The sequence below is a fragment of the Zonotrichia albicollis genome, chromosome 1, assembly GCF_047830755.1.
Source record: "Zonotrichia albicollis isolate bZonAlb1 chromosome 1, bZonAlb1.hap1, whole genome shotgun sequence".
Classification (NCBI taxonomy): Eukaryota; Metazoa; Chordata; class Aves; order Passeriformes; family Passerellidae; genus Zonotrichia; species Zonotrichia albicollis.
The window spans coordinates 90,102,756-90,116,903 of NC_133819.1; the positions used below are offsets into that span (position 1 = coordinate 90,102,756).

Here is a 14,148-nt window from a genome sequence, read left to right on the forward strand (position 1 = left end):
GGAAAGAAAGCACCTTCTGCTCTGTCCTCCTGCTCATCCTCAAATCCTTTTGGAGAATATTTGTACAGAGTAAATTATAGTGAGCTGCCACAACTTCCTCGTGGAAGCATTTATGTTGCATTATGCAGCATGTCAGCTTCTATCTACAGGAGCTTTTATCTGCCTGGCTTTTGCACAGATGCAGAAGCACTAGTTGGCTGCTGGGTTTGTACAAAGTATTGGCATGCTCGCTCCGCTGCTTGTCTTGTAGTTCATAGGGAATTGTAAAGATGCTCTCTGCATTTCTGCCAGGGTAGTTCTTTCTGGAATAATTGCAGAAAGAAGGGGAAAAATTAGAAATATGGAAGATATCTTTGGCAAAAGAATCACCGTATTTTCCATTTTTTACTGTGTTATTTCCATTATTTACTTCCATCAGGTCCCAGATCTGTTTGGCATTTGCTGAATATCATTATGTAGCTTTTCTAGATTTCTTGATACTTCATTTCCAGACATTTGATAGCATTTATTTATTACCTGTTTGGCATGTGATGCTTTCTGATGGGATAACTTTCAATACTTTGGCAATGTGTAGCTGTCTGTTCACACACAGAATAATATTTTGACATTAATTTATGTTAAATAAGTAATTTTTCACTAAATGTTGATAGTAGAAAATTTGTGAACAAGACAATAGTCTTTATTGTGCTTCTATGATTTTTCTTCCTGTAACAAATCCACAACATCTTATTGTTTATTCAAAAGGCTTTACAAAAAAACATTATTAGCAGAAGAGTCAATAAATATGTTGCTGTTTACTTCCTTTAATAAATCAAAAAGGGAACAACCAGTGTAATTGCCTAAAGCTCATGCTTATTGACTAGCATGAGGAAGAGTGGTCCATTTTAAGAGCAGGACTCATATACATCAAGTTCAGTAGCTGAACATTCATCAGTTGAGAATAGAAAAAAATCAGTCTCTAATCTTTTGCTGTTCTCTTCAAAGATTATTTGACATGCAGTGATCTTCAGCAAATGAGATGTCAGTTGTACAGGGTGAGGGCATTTTTTGTTTTAGGGAGAGCAGAAAGGCAGCTTCAGGGAGAACACAAGGCAGCTTCTTCTATAGATAGGATAGGTTCTTCCTCAGGCAAAACATCATCAAACATATCAAGGAAAAACTACTGTCACTCCACATACTTCATAAAATTACATTCAAAAGGCAGCATGCCTGGAGTCTTGCCAGTTTTTATACTTTCAATTGCCTATAAAAGTTGTCCTGTTATTTTTTCATCCTGTTCTTTCCTTATCAGTTTCACATCTTTGGCAAAACCACTACTTCCAACCATCTGTAGTAACTACGTGGCTCAGCATATGACAGATAAAGAGATTTTTACAATAATTGGTAAAAGCACAGGCCCTGCTAAGCTGTGTGACTGCTTTTTGTTAGTGGCTGTTAGCTGGTGGAAGAATGTGTTGCTCTTTAATCCCCTTTGACTTTTCAGCTAATATTTTACCACTTAAAAAAACCCCCAGAAACATGTATTTTCTGTATCTGTTTGTGTACTTAAACTACTGCTATCTTAGTAGCCCATATTCAGCTAACTTTTATTATGTGTTATCTCCTTGAGCATGTAATTTATGAATTTCCTTCATCCTTCTTCTCTCTAGTGTTTAAATTTCATTCTGGAGCTGTTGTTTTATCTTATTTTACCTTTTTAGCAAAAACCCATTGTGCCAACTGACACATGCAGGCTTTGTTCTGGTAACACAAGTAATTAATTTTCTCATTTCTGGTTTTTGGATTCACACCAACTATCCCCCTACTTAAGATGGGCCATGATGCAACAATTTAAGGGAGCCAGGATCTGCAGATCTTGTTCTCGTCATGAAAAAGTTAGAGATTAGCATTAAATCTATTTTGGGGATATAAATTATAAGGATGTGAATAAAATGTATAATCTTATTCCTTTGTGTAGAGTCCTCTCTAGTAATTTGGGAGATGGAAGAGATAAAGTAGAAAGGTTGATACTGCACCTGCTTCTTTAGCTATTGTTCATTAATCAGGTTCTCCTGGTGAGGCTTCTGTGCAAAACTGGAATGCTCCAAAGCCTGATTTATCCTTTTGCAAGTAGTTATTACTGGGAGAAAAATCCTTTGAAGAATTGTCATTATTATTACTGTTATGTTATTGTGGGCTTCCTTTGAGCATTTTTAGTAACCTCATAACAATATGGTTTAGTAACAGTGGATGTCTTTATCCTTCAGTTGACAGAGAAAGTGAAGAAGTGTATGTTTAGCAAATATCCAGTTGTCTTCTTCTGCTCCAACTGAGACTGTAAATATTGTCAGATCATTATCTCTTTTAATAATTTTTGAAAAAACATTAGTTGAAACAAATCAAGACGACTGCAGCTGAGCTGGTTTTGCTCTGGATTTCACCTGTAGCTGTGATTGTTGGTTTTTGGCCAGTGGGGGGGATGAGGTGGTTTGCTTTTGCTTGGTTTTTTTTTTGGGTAATTACAGTGTTTAGTCCTTTGACATCCAGAGATGTTAGTTTCAAGTGAAAAGCCATAGATAACAGCTGCCTAGCTTATCAAAGAGCTTGTAAGCAAAGCAGTCATCTCCTTGTTTGATAGCACCAACCTGTCTGTGGCAGAAAACTTATTCCTAATTTTAAGCCTTACTGTATGGCCAAATATGTCAACTCTGCTGATAATGTCATCAGTTCTTGTCCTGTGGCAATTTTCTTATGTTCCTTATCCCCTCCTGTATTCCCTCCAGTTTAAATGAAAGACTAAAATCATATCAGTAGCATAAATCTGCCTCCAAAGAACTGTTCTCTGCTGAAAGCACAGGTTGTTTCTTCTCATCGTGATCCCTGGCAGTGTGTTTCTTCCAATTCCTGGGAGGTCTCTCTCCACCTGAAGTCTTCTGATCAAGAGGACTGAGCTACAGCCTTTTCATGATTTCCTGTGCTTCAGTTTTCTCTGTTCTGTTTTATTCACTCTTGCTATCTTTTTTTTCTTTTTTTTTTTTTTGGTAGTTTTATTGAGTTCTTGCTAAATAGATGAAACTCTGAGCTACTTCTTCATAAATGGCATGTTTCTGTCCAGTTTTCAGTTCTCCATAAGTCATGATAAATCTCTTTGTTCATCTTCACACTTTTTCTTCTTTTTCGTGCCCTCGTGTCTATGGCTTGCTATCTGCCTAGTTACCCCTCCTTTGGGATAGTTCCTTATATTGTGAAAATCACATGTTTACTGTGAGAGACTGGATTTTCTCATGTTTCCTTTAAGAAAAAGAAGTTATCTTTTTCTAAACCTACAGATACATGGAAACTATATGACTGAGTTTAACCATCCTCATGTGAATTAGAAGTAGAGTCTCCTGAATGTCAGTCACTATCATTTCCCTATTCTTTTACCTTTTTTTTTCTTCCAGTAGAACAGCTGGAATTTTTTTCAATTTTATCAGTGAGTTCTTCCTTGCTTTCTTCATGACTGCATTTTTCAGTTCATAGTGATGAAACATCATAATTAGGTTCCAGAGATTTTGAGGCCCAAACACAGAGAATGCTGTGCTGGGTGCTCTGGCCAGTTTCTTCTTTCCCAACAGCTCAGATTTAACAACCGTAAAATCAAGATTTAACATAGCAGAGCAGGCTTCCTCCTTTAATATTTCCAGGTGGTTCTTGCTTCCACATTGATTTTTCTCACACTGTTCCCTGTATCAGCTATCTGAAGCTAAATTTCTCCCTTTCTCCTTCCCTTCTCTCTGCATCTCTTTGCTTTCAGCACGCCTCTGTGACTGTACAGCTCCACCCCACCTCACCCTGTGCACACTCTCTTTCTCTCGCTTCTCCCTTGCATCCCTCTGGATCTTTGAGATGAGTAGCTCTCTTGGCAGAGTCACAGAAGTCAAATAATTTATTTGGGCTTTAAACTCAGAGATCAATTGCCTGATGTCTACCTTGGTACTATGTTGATTTTATTCATCTTTGGCATCCCTGCCTGCTGCTTTCTACCCTGCATGCCTGAAGTGGTTGCCTTAACATGGATATATTTTATAAAGCACTGTGCAGCCATATTCTCTGCAATGGCCTGCTTATTTTCTTGGAGGGAATTAGCAGGCTTGAGGGGTAGGAAGAAAGGGGGTCAGGAGGTTGGCTTTCCATGTCTCAGGCTTCAGGCAGCCATCTCACACTATCCCCTCAGCCACAAGTATTTCTGACCTCCATGTGTGTGCGTGTGTGGGGGTTGTGACACTGCCCTTCAGCTTATAGTTCATCTTGTAGCTTTTATTAATTCACTGGAACCCCCAAGAACTGTGTTGGGGTTTTGTAGTAGTCCGATGAATGTGCGGCTGAGCTGCTTGTTGTTTTATTCGCCTAATCTACCCACAATTACAGAAAAGCCATGTTAAAAAATTGTGTGTAATAAATATTGAGCATGTAGGACCTGTGGGTACGTGCCAGCTTGAGATAGCTAATATTAAAAATGTATAGAAGCATATGCTTACAGATAAAAAGCATTTGCATATGACTCCACATCTATTTTGTTGGAGTTTTAAAAAGGTTGTGGTTTTTAAAATGCATTTGGATGTATTTTTCTACCTGAAGAAAAATGTTCGCTTTTTAAGTGATAAACAGCAATGGAAATGTCCACAGGACAATGGAAAAGCCCCAAAGGAAGTAAAGATCTGCAGTTTGCTGGGAACTACCTGTTGTGAGCTACTTTCCTTTGTTCTGTGGACATGATATTTTTGCTTGTTACCTGGAGCTGCAGAGCCCCAGATCTTGGGCTTTGTGCATTCTGGTCCAGAGTCCCAAGGTCAGGAAGAGGATCTTGTCCAGCTGTCCTCCTGTCACTGCCAGCACTCTGCTGAAGGCAGGCTAAAATGCAAATACCCTCACTCTTAACATTTAGCTGTGCCACACTCTGCTCACCTGTGGAGTCCTCTGACTTTCTTCTGGTGTCAGGAAAACTGTGGAACACTGATTCATTTTTTTTTTCAGTCTGAGACTCAGTTCTCCCAGCCCCCAGGGTAGCCATGGGACCTCACTGCACAGAGCATGAGAAAGGAAAGCTGCCTGTGTTCACTCACAGAGAGGCACACCCAAGGCTGGAACACAGTAAATTGTTCAAAATGCTGACTTTGCAAAGGAGAGGGAAATTATTTTACCAATTAAATATTCACAATGCACTTGTATATGACAGCATAGGTTTATAAATACATGAATGTCTCGCTGTCTGGTAGGAGGCTCTGTGGAGGGAGCCATTCTCTTCCTTGTGAATGTGATGATCTGACATCTGCATGTACACAGAGATCAGCACGTTTGCAACATTGTCTGCAGAAAAAAATTGCTTTAAAAGTAAAAATCAATTCCTTTAAAGTTAAAAGTAATGAAGTACAACAACATATTTTGTTTTAATCTGTCTTTAAAACCAAAACACCCAGGTCATTAACAGTGCTGTAGGTTTACTTTGTAAAGCTGTAAATGTTTTACCCAGAATACTTGCACTCTCAGGACAACTGAGGCAGATGTGATTGACCTGGCATAGTAAAAAGTCTTCTCTCTTCGTGGTGTATGTGTAGCTTTTAAATATTCTTCCTTAGCATGTGAGACTGCCTTTCTGAATTAATTCCTTTTGTGTCTCACACAGCTGCCTAACTCCTTGCAGGCACCCACACTCCCAGCCCTCCCCCAGACATCTGTTCTGATTCTCAGTGCCAGGTGCCAGAGTTTAAGCTTGTTGGGAGGAGGGACAGTGACAAAATCCTTCATAAAATCATATAGCTGTGGCTTTTTAAACAATATTTGTGGTGGAATTTAATTTCTAATCTCTGGGTTTTTGAAAAGAACCCAAAAGGTGTTAGCCTTTACTACTGGTTTTTTTCAGGTTTTATCTGGAAAAGGTCAGGCTTGGGTGGAGATTGGTTTCTTGTTGGGGTAAAGATTTTCTTCCATTTTTCTTTTCCAAAGTGATGCTGCAGCATTCCAGTAGTAAGAGGCCATGGCATCTGTAAACCTATTTCTAGTCTGGAATTATTTTTCCCACATGGGAGTACATCTCATTAGAAACAACTGTACCTTCATCACTGAATTTTGATCCACAGAGGTCTTACATACCTTGCTTCTACTTGAAACACAGCTGTTCTTGAAATCTTCCAAGCCTGCCCTAAAGCTGCCATCAGTTTCTAGAGGTCTCAAAGGGCCGGTGTTGCTCTCGTACAGTGCAGAATGACAAGGTCTAGGCTGCTGTTTATGTACCAAAGTGCTCCTGTTTGGCACTTAGGGTTTGCTTGGGTTATCTTTGGCAGATCAGAAAATGCTGGTCTGTCAGAGCCAGGACATTTGCCTCAGCAAGGAGCAGGTCCAGAGCAGCATGAGACCATTCCCTGTCTCAGCCTGGGAACAACCGCAGTCATCTCCTCTGCTCCACACTCTGAACTTCTCAGAACGGGCTGTCATGGTCATCCAGTTGCAGGTTTTCCCCTGAGTCCTGGTCTAATCTTAAACAAGTAGAGCACAGCTGGTACCCTTCTCTGCCATTCCCTGAGATCTGCCTTGGAACGTTTTCCTGTCGCCTTCTTGCACTCATGGTGCATCAGAGACATGGCCAGGCTGCTTCTGTTTTCTGCCTTTTCACCCAGGCACCTGGCTTCTTGTTTCCCTTTCCCCAGTGTGATAGGGAATATATAGTGTAAGGGATAAGCCTAGAAATGTGAAATAAATGGATTTATATCAGCAGCTGTGATCTGGGTGGTGGAGGACATGGTACTAAATACTCTTAGTCCGTGCTGGGTTAGGGGAAATCAGGAAGGTGGAATGAGGAGTTTAAGCTGCTCTTTCTCACTCTTTCTTTTCATCTCTCCTTAGGCATGTCTGCCACTTACTCTTGCAGTCACTGAAGGCACAGGAGCTCTCTGTGGCCCTACTATTCCTGTAGAGGCTTGAGAGAAAACTCTTCCAGTGTGTTTCCCAGGGGCAAAAACATAAGGAGTGGCTTGGTCACTCACAGGCCCTGGCTGAAATGAGAAGTTTCAGCTTCAGAGAAGTGACTTGATGTGACAGTCTTCAGATAACACACAAAGGGCAAAATGTGTAACAAGGGGAAATATCAGTGAGCAAATTTAAGCCATGTAGAGTGGAGAACGTTTTTCCACACTAATATTAAATGTGTGAGACCACCACTTTTGGAGACCAGATATATGGATTCAAGAAGGCGCTAAACAAATTCATGAAACTGTCAACCAATGGGTATGGGAAATGCAGGTCTGGAGGCAAACTCCCAGGGTGCCAAGAATTGCTGATTGCTGGCAGCTCAGCAAGTCCATCAGCAATCTCTCCACGCTTTTCTTGGGCTCTTCCTTTAAGAACTGCTGTTGATGTCTCTCACACATAACATGTTCAGCCAATGTGGGCTTCACTTTGGTCTAGTAAAGTGCTTAGTGCCTCTTAGGACAGAGCTTAATCAAATGGTGAAACAGCCTCCAGAGTTGTTGGTGATACTTCCTCCAGAGTTTTTAGGAGAATGATCCCATAGGCCCTTCCAGTTGTCTAATCCCATGCCTGAGCAATCTTGGTAAGGGCAGAGCAGCCTGCCGCTCCAAAACACATAATAGGAGTGCTCATTAGCCAGTGCCCTATTTATATATAGTGCAAGGTAAATATCTGGGAAGCCCGAAAATGCAAAGCTAATAGGGTTGTTACGGGGATGGGTAACAAAAAAGGGATGGTTACTGAGAGGCATAATGTCTAAGGGTTTTATGCTCTCTAAGATAAGCCTGAGAAGGACAAAACTAAATAAGGAGTCACTAAGCCTGTTCTACTACAGAATTTGTCTGCCCTTTGTAATATTCCTTCCTGCTCACATTTTTGTATGTGCTGATAAATGTCCTTGCATTAATAAACTCATAATGCAGCTTGTTTATCCCTTCAAAGCCAGCCCTTGCAGCTTTCATTAGCATTTTAGGATATTTATGGCTTTGTAAATGACTGGAAATCTGCAATTTGTCATTAGGAATTAAGAAAAATCTTCCTTCCACTTAGGGCTGAGGCTCAGCTTTGGCCTTTGAGGGACTGAGCCACCTCTGGGCGTCATAGACAAAAACAAAGTCAGACAGTGCCCAGATTTACAACAGCAAGTGGCTCTTCGTTATTCAGATGTCTTTGATAATGTGTCATCCGCTGTTGCTGGCAGGGATCAGTGTTTAGGCTCAGAATTAATTTCTCTCTAGCTGGAGAGAAAACAAAAATATCTCTTCTACAAGAGCAAAAAGAGAAAGATGTAGTAACAAGGAGAGAAATAAAAACAGCAGCAGGCATGTGTAAAAAAATGCATGTATAGATATATGTATGTAGCATATACACACTGCAGAGATTAACAAAGTGCTCTTCAGAAGAAAATGTTGTACTTCACTCTGCTGTGCTCTGTACTTTCAACTTTGAAATACAGGAAGTTAAGAAAATTTTAAAGTTTTCAAAAGGGAGTTTATCTCGTAATTGGTGAAGGGCTAAAGAGTTGGATGGGGAGGGATAATAATCAAAGGAACCTTTTCAGCACTAAGCTGTAGTCCAGAAAATCAAAGGAAGGAATATTAATTGGTTTGTACAACATGATATTCTCAGTTCAGCTTCAGCCACTCAATGGTACTTTTTCTTTTTTTTTTCTTTCTCTCTCCCTTTAGGTTGATTAAGTGAATAGAAGAAAAAAATAAAAAAAACGAAGCTACTTTCAAGTGTGGAAGATACAAGGCCAGGATGAACACGAAGGACGGAAAAGTGTCCGAAGGAGGTCTCAATGTCACTCTTACCATACGCCTTCTCATGCATGGCAAGGTGAAGCATTTCCTGTTGCCTGTGTGTTGAGTGTGTGTGCAGCTACCAGCAGAGCCTGGCACTAGCATTGACAGAGGGTCTGCTCCTCCTCCACCTTTAGTCAAAAGCACCATTGCCATGGCCAGAAAATCACCCCCTGCCTTTCAGGGAGTCCTGCTGAAGTTCATGCTGCAGCCCAAGCTCATTGAAACAAGCCCTGCCCGTAACAAACCCATTTTGAGCGGATCCGGCGGCAAAAAAAAAAGGAGTTCTTCCATTGATAGTGAGCCAAATTGGGCAGACCCTTGCAGGAGGCTGACCTGCATACAGCTCGCCTTTCTCAGCGTTTGCTGGGTTTTGCAGAGCTTTTTTAGGATACCAGAACATTGTCTCGTGTGAAATAATTGCCACGGAGCTGGTGTCTATTTCTGTTGAATGCAAATGGGGTCCAGTTCTTCATTATTCTGCTGTAACATCTCATCAGAGTGAGCCTCCTCATATGCTGGGGATTCACCCGGGTCCCTGCGGGTTTGGGTCGGAAGATTGACTCTCATTTCCTTTCTGTCCAGTGCCGCACTTAAAGCATGCAGATAAGTGGGAAATCTGTGCCACAGACAAAGTGCCAGTTCAGTATTGTCAGATTTAACAGTCTGGCTGCTGCTTGTTTCACATCAACAGATCATAAAGTGGGCTTTTAATTAAAAAGCACATTTCATAGGTTTGTTTGTATTATTTGCATCAGGCAACTCCAGGCATTTTTAGGCTTAATGAATGAATGTTATAGAAAGGAGGTGGTTAAGTCTCATCCTTAACAGGGAACAGTGAATATATAATGCATATTATTCTGGAGATCAAATTTGTATATATAAATCTAAAAAAATATTTTTACTCCTAGAGTTTAATTTCACCACTAAAATACTTATACATTTTAACAGAGTGGATGTTTTCAAACTATGGTATGAAGACACATTTGATAAACCCATAGCACAAATAGGACACTAAGGTGTCTCCCATTCTGTTTTACTTATGGAGAAGTGTGAGGGGGTAAGTTTAAGTTTGCAAATTAAAACCCTCAGAAATTAGGTTATGTCAGATCAAATTATCTTTTTTCTCAGAAATGATCTAACCATTTTGAATTTTTTTCCCCCTGAAATATTCAGCTTCAGGCAGGCATCTGGTGTGTAAATCTGCATCTTAAATAGGGATCTGTCAAACAAATTTAATAACACTCTCTCTTACAAAACCCACCTAAAATCTGTACACGTGTCTGTGCTCAAAATTAGGTCTTCAGGGTTGATTCTACTGGTTTCTGGTCCCATTCCATGAAAGCATTTGAGCACATACTTATCCCAGTGGGTATAAGCAGCCCTACTGGTTGCAGTCACATTCCCATGTGCTTAAGTGATGGTGTTTTGGGCTTTTTTAATCATTGTCAGACAGCTCTGCTTGTTTCAGAATCATGCCTTTAAAGCAAAAATGAAGTGTCTGTCATTTTCAGGACATTTTATTTAAACTGTGGGCTCGGATTATTGAAGTTTTTTAAATCAGAAATGAAATCAGATAAAGTTCATTTTCTCTGTTAAACATCATTGATTTTGTGTGCAACTACTTTTAACAATAATGGATGTTATGTGTCCAGCCTTCAATGCATATGTAGCCCCAAGGGTCTAAATTAAACCCACAAAAGCTACAAAGTTCAAATTTTACCTGGATCTATACCATGCATCCTCAGTTAACAAGGCACGATGGGTATTCTGTTAGCTCCACTATGCTCTAATCATGTATCCTATTGTGCCTAAGTATTGGAAAGGGTACATTAAATCAGAATTTATTTTGGTGATAAAAGTCAGACGCTTTCCGTTTCTTTGATGTCATTTCTGTGATTTAGAAATAATACAGAGGAATGAAAGATGTCTGAATCAATATGAACTCAATGTGAGAAAGCATTCTGAAAGCTGTATGTGCCTCTGGAAAAGAAGAAACACATTTCTAGGCTCTTCCTTCAGATTTGTTGTGGTAATGACATCAGTGGAAATTGTTGATCTGTAATTACTATTCCTAGACAAAAGAGTTTGTCTAGAAGCAGAAGTTGGTTTGTAAATAACTGGTCATAACTTGAGAGAGAAGAGGAAGAATAAAAAGGTTTTTAAAATAGCAGGAGCAAACTGGATTCGGTTATTTTTAAAGTAAAATAATTTTAATGTTATTTATTAATGCATTGCATGGAAAAATGAGGACCTCTCCCTACGAACTTTAACTCTCTGTGTCTAAACCATTATTATCAGTGTACCTTTGCATAGGGAAGGCCAATGTGCTTTGAGTTGTTTGCATGCATTTTGATTGGAAATCCATAAATTGTGCTACTGTGCTTGCTTATCTTGTCTGTAAGTCCTGCAGACTTAGGAAATTTTCAGCATGTACTTTTAATGTGATTTGTATAGAGGCTTTAAGTCAAGAATGGACACCTTAATGAGGCTATTAAGGTAAATTCTATATCTGCAGAAAAATGAGGATTTGTATGAGTGGCCAGACCTCTTCAAGATGGTAATGAATAAAAAAAACACCACAACAAACCAATTATGTTGCATAAACAAAAGACATTATCATGTGGTGAAAGGAAAAGAAATAGGAAGAGTCCTGAGCCTGGGAGAACCAGGGCCAGTGTCTCCCCAGTGCAGGTAGGACACCACTGATCAGCACCTTTGCTTTATCTTGCTTTGGGGAAAGGAGTGTCTGTCATCCAGCTGAGCTCCTGCCTCTGGCTGAGGAGGCTGGGACAGCCCCTGGGAGCACAGCCACTCAGCCACAGCATGGCAAGGTCTGGGAGCAGCCAGCTGGCAGCAAGGCAAGGCACAGCCTTGATATTCTCATGGCAGAAAACGTGGTGTTAAGAGAGGGCAGCAATTTTTTTACCAGTGATAGTGGAAAAAGAATTTGTGCAGGCCCTGCAAAAAGCCAACCACTGCGAGGTATGAAAGGTTCACCTCAGGGTAACCTCAGTGTTTCCAGGGCCTGGTATGAAAGGTGTCCTCCTGAGCTGGCACTTTCAGAGATTTTGTGATGATGTAAAATGAAAGGCCTCATTTTCATCTTTTGCCATGTTACATCAGTGAAAAAGCTACAATGGTGCTACAGCCCCGAAGAGAAATCATGAGCAACACAAAACATTTGTCACATTTTCTTGTGACAAATTAGAGGGCAGGTGTTGGTGAGGATGCTGCAAGGGCAGTGCTTAGGCATTCCTTGCATCCACAGAGAAGCAACTGTCAGTTTCTGTGGGAAATCTCAAAAGCAAGATTAGGAAAAACTCATTACGAGGATGTGTGAGGAGGGATGGAGGCTGCCTGGGCGTGCTGCACCATCCATCACTGAAGGTTTCTAAGGACAAGTCAGACAAAACTGAATTCATCCTGTAAAGCTGCGCTTCACAGGCACTGCAGCCTCTGCTGCTCAGCACCTTTCTGACCAAGTTACCTGAATGCTGATCCAGAGGGGGCAGAAACAGAAGAGCTTTTGAAGGACATGAAGTTAGAAATATAGAATATGTTAAATAATGCAGATACACATTTTCATCCTTTATTAATGAGAAAGATGCACCACATTAAGAAATAAAGCTGTTTCATACATTTCAGTAGAGAAAAACAGGGAATATGAGTTGAGGCTGTTTACAGTGCCCTACTTTTGTATTTTCCATCTGATTCTTGCTGTTTCTTGAAGTAAAATAAGTCAAATCACTGTGTAGGAAAGAGACATGAATGGATGTGGGTATTTTATTATTTTGTCTACTTCAAAACTGTAATTTCTGGACAAGATTGAGGTACTGTAAGGATTGCAAGATTTCTGCTTCCAGCAAAGGCAAGAATAGCAATATTTGCCCAGACCACATCACTGGTTTTGAAGGGCATAAGGAAGACAAATGAAGTGTATGTGCATTCGTGGGCAAACAGCCCCCAGCCATCAGAGCCCTCTGTATGGAGAAGCAAAGCTCAAGCCCCAAAAGAACTGTATCTCTTACTTTTTTTTCCTTTCTAAATTTTTGTCAAGATAAAAATTATTTTGGCTCTTTGTGTGTCATAGTGTATAGGTGTAGACCTCCATGTTTCTTACCATTTCTTGCTCACCTTTTCCTGAATTTTCTATTCCCATGACTTGTGGCTGATTTTTCCTTGCTTACTGCCTCAGGTAATGAGGTTGAAAGACTGAAAATTGTAGCCTTGCCCACAGGTATCTGCCAACATATTAACGTATGACACTTGACATCTGCAGTGATCTTGAACTAGGTTTGGTCAGTTCATGCTCAGGAAGAAATAACTTCATAAAGTGCCTATTTTAACTATATTGGATAATGATTACATGATTTTGGACTAGTTTGGTTCTGTATACAGCCAGTGTTAAGAGGCTGATTAAGACTCTGGAGACTCAGCATTAAAGTTTAATTTTAGATGTGGATAGTGAAGAGACTGTGGCAGTAGAAAGGTCTTAAATCTCAGGAAAGCAGCTTAATGGAGATTTACAAGCCAGGTCCATGAGATGGAACAGGAGAGAATGTTTAAATGGGCCAGCCTAGAAAGGGCAGCAGGTCACAAATCCACTATGAGATCCACCTCCATCGCATAGTGGCGGTGCAAGAATCTCTGCTTCCTGCTTCCTCCCTCCAGTACAAACCTGCAGGAGAAATAATGCACTGTTTCCAAAGGTGCTGTGTGAACGTGTGCATTGATGAAATCATATTGGGTGCAGTGAAGTCTGCAAGAAGCCAAAGTAGAATATAGTAATGTATTGAGCCTGAGGAATCTTTTAGAGAAAGAGAATGGAGTTTCAGCAATAAAAACCAAAATAGATTAATGAAGTCAGATGGTTAGGAAGAACAAGGAAATAATTTACAGGTGGGATGAAGGAGTGAAGGGAAAACTGGCAGGAAAGTAGGACTCTTGCCAAATACTGAGAGGTGTAAATTGGAGAGGTGAGGCAATTAACTGGAGAAGGTAATTTAGAAGATACATGTTCAGTGACAGAGGGAAATCTGGAAAGCATAAAAGGCTAAAAAGCATCAGATGTGTCAGTGTCTAGAGACTGGCACGTTTGGGATATGCTAAGTTGGAGAGGAAAGATATTTCAGCAAAAGTGTGTGCAATTTTGGATGTATGGTATTGGTGCATCACGGGGCAAGGAGAAGGTAATTACCTTGCTGTTCTTCTGGCAGAATCACACCTGCAGTTCTGTGCTCAGCAGCAGGTGCCACGTGTGTGAGTGATGGTGAAGACTGACAGAGGGGGAATTCACAGAAAAATAACAAAAGTTTTAGGAGACTGAGGAGACTATGTCTAGCTTTCTTCAAACATTCTC

At 40.4% G+C, this 14,148-nt stretch overlaps 1 protein-coding gene across 31 annotated transcripts in view; it reads left to right on the forward strand.

The window, feature by feature from the left end:
- Positions 1-14,148, forward strand: part of LOC102071518 (poly(rC)-binding protein 3) — a 502,832-nt gene that overhangs the window by 430,014 nt on the left and 58,670 nt on the right. For 25 of the 31 annotated variants that reach the window (XM_074546639.1, XM_026791003.2, XM_074546643.1 and 22 more), the window contains one exon: positions 8,673-8,823. In XM_074546639.1, the coding sequence (XP_074402740.1) occupies positions 8,746-8,823 (78 nt within the window). In that variant the 5' untranslated portion in view covers positions 8,673-8,745. Of the gene's footprint in view, positions 1-8,672; positions 8,824-14,148 lie in introns of those variants that run through there. The other 6 variants (XR_012581510.1, XR_012581511.1, XR_012581516.1 and 3 more) reach the window with 1 other exon arrangement.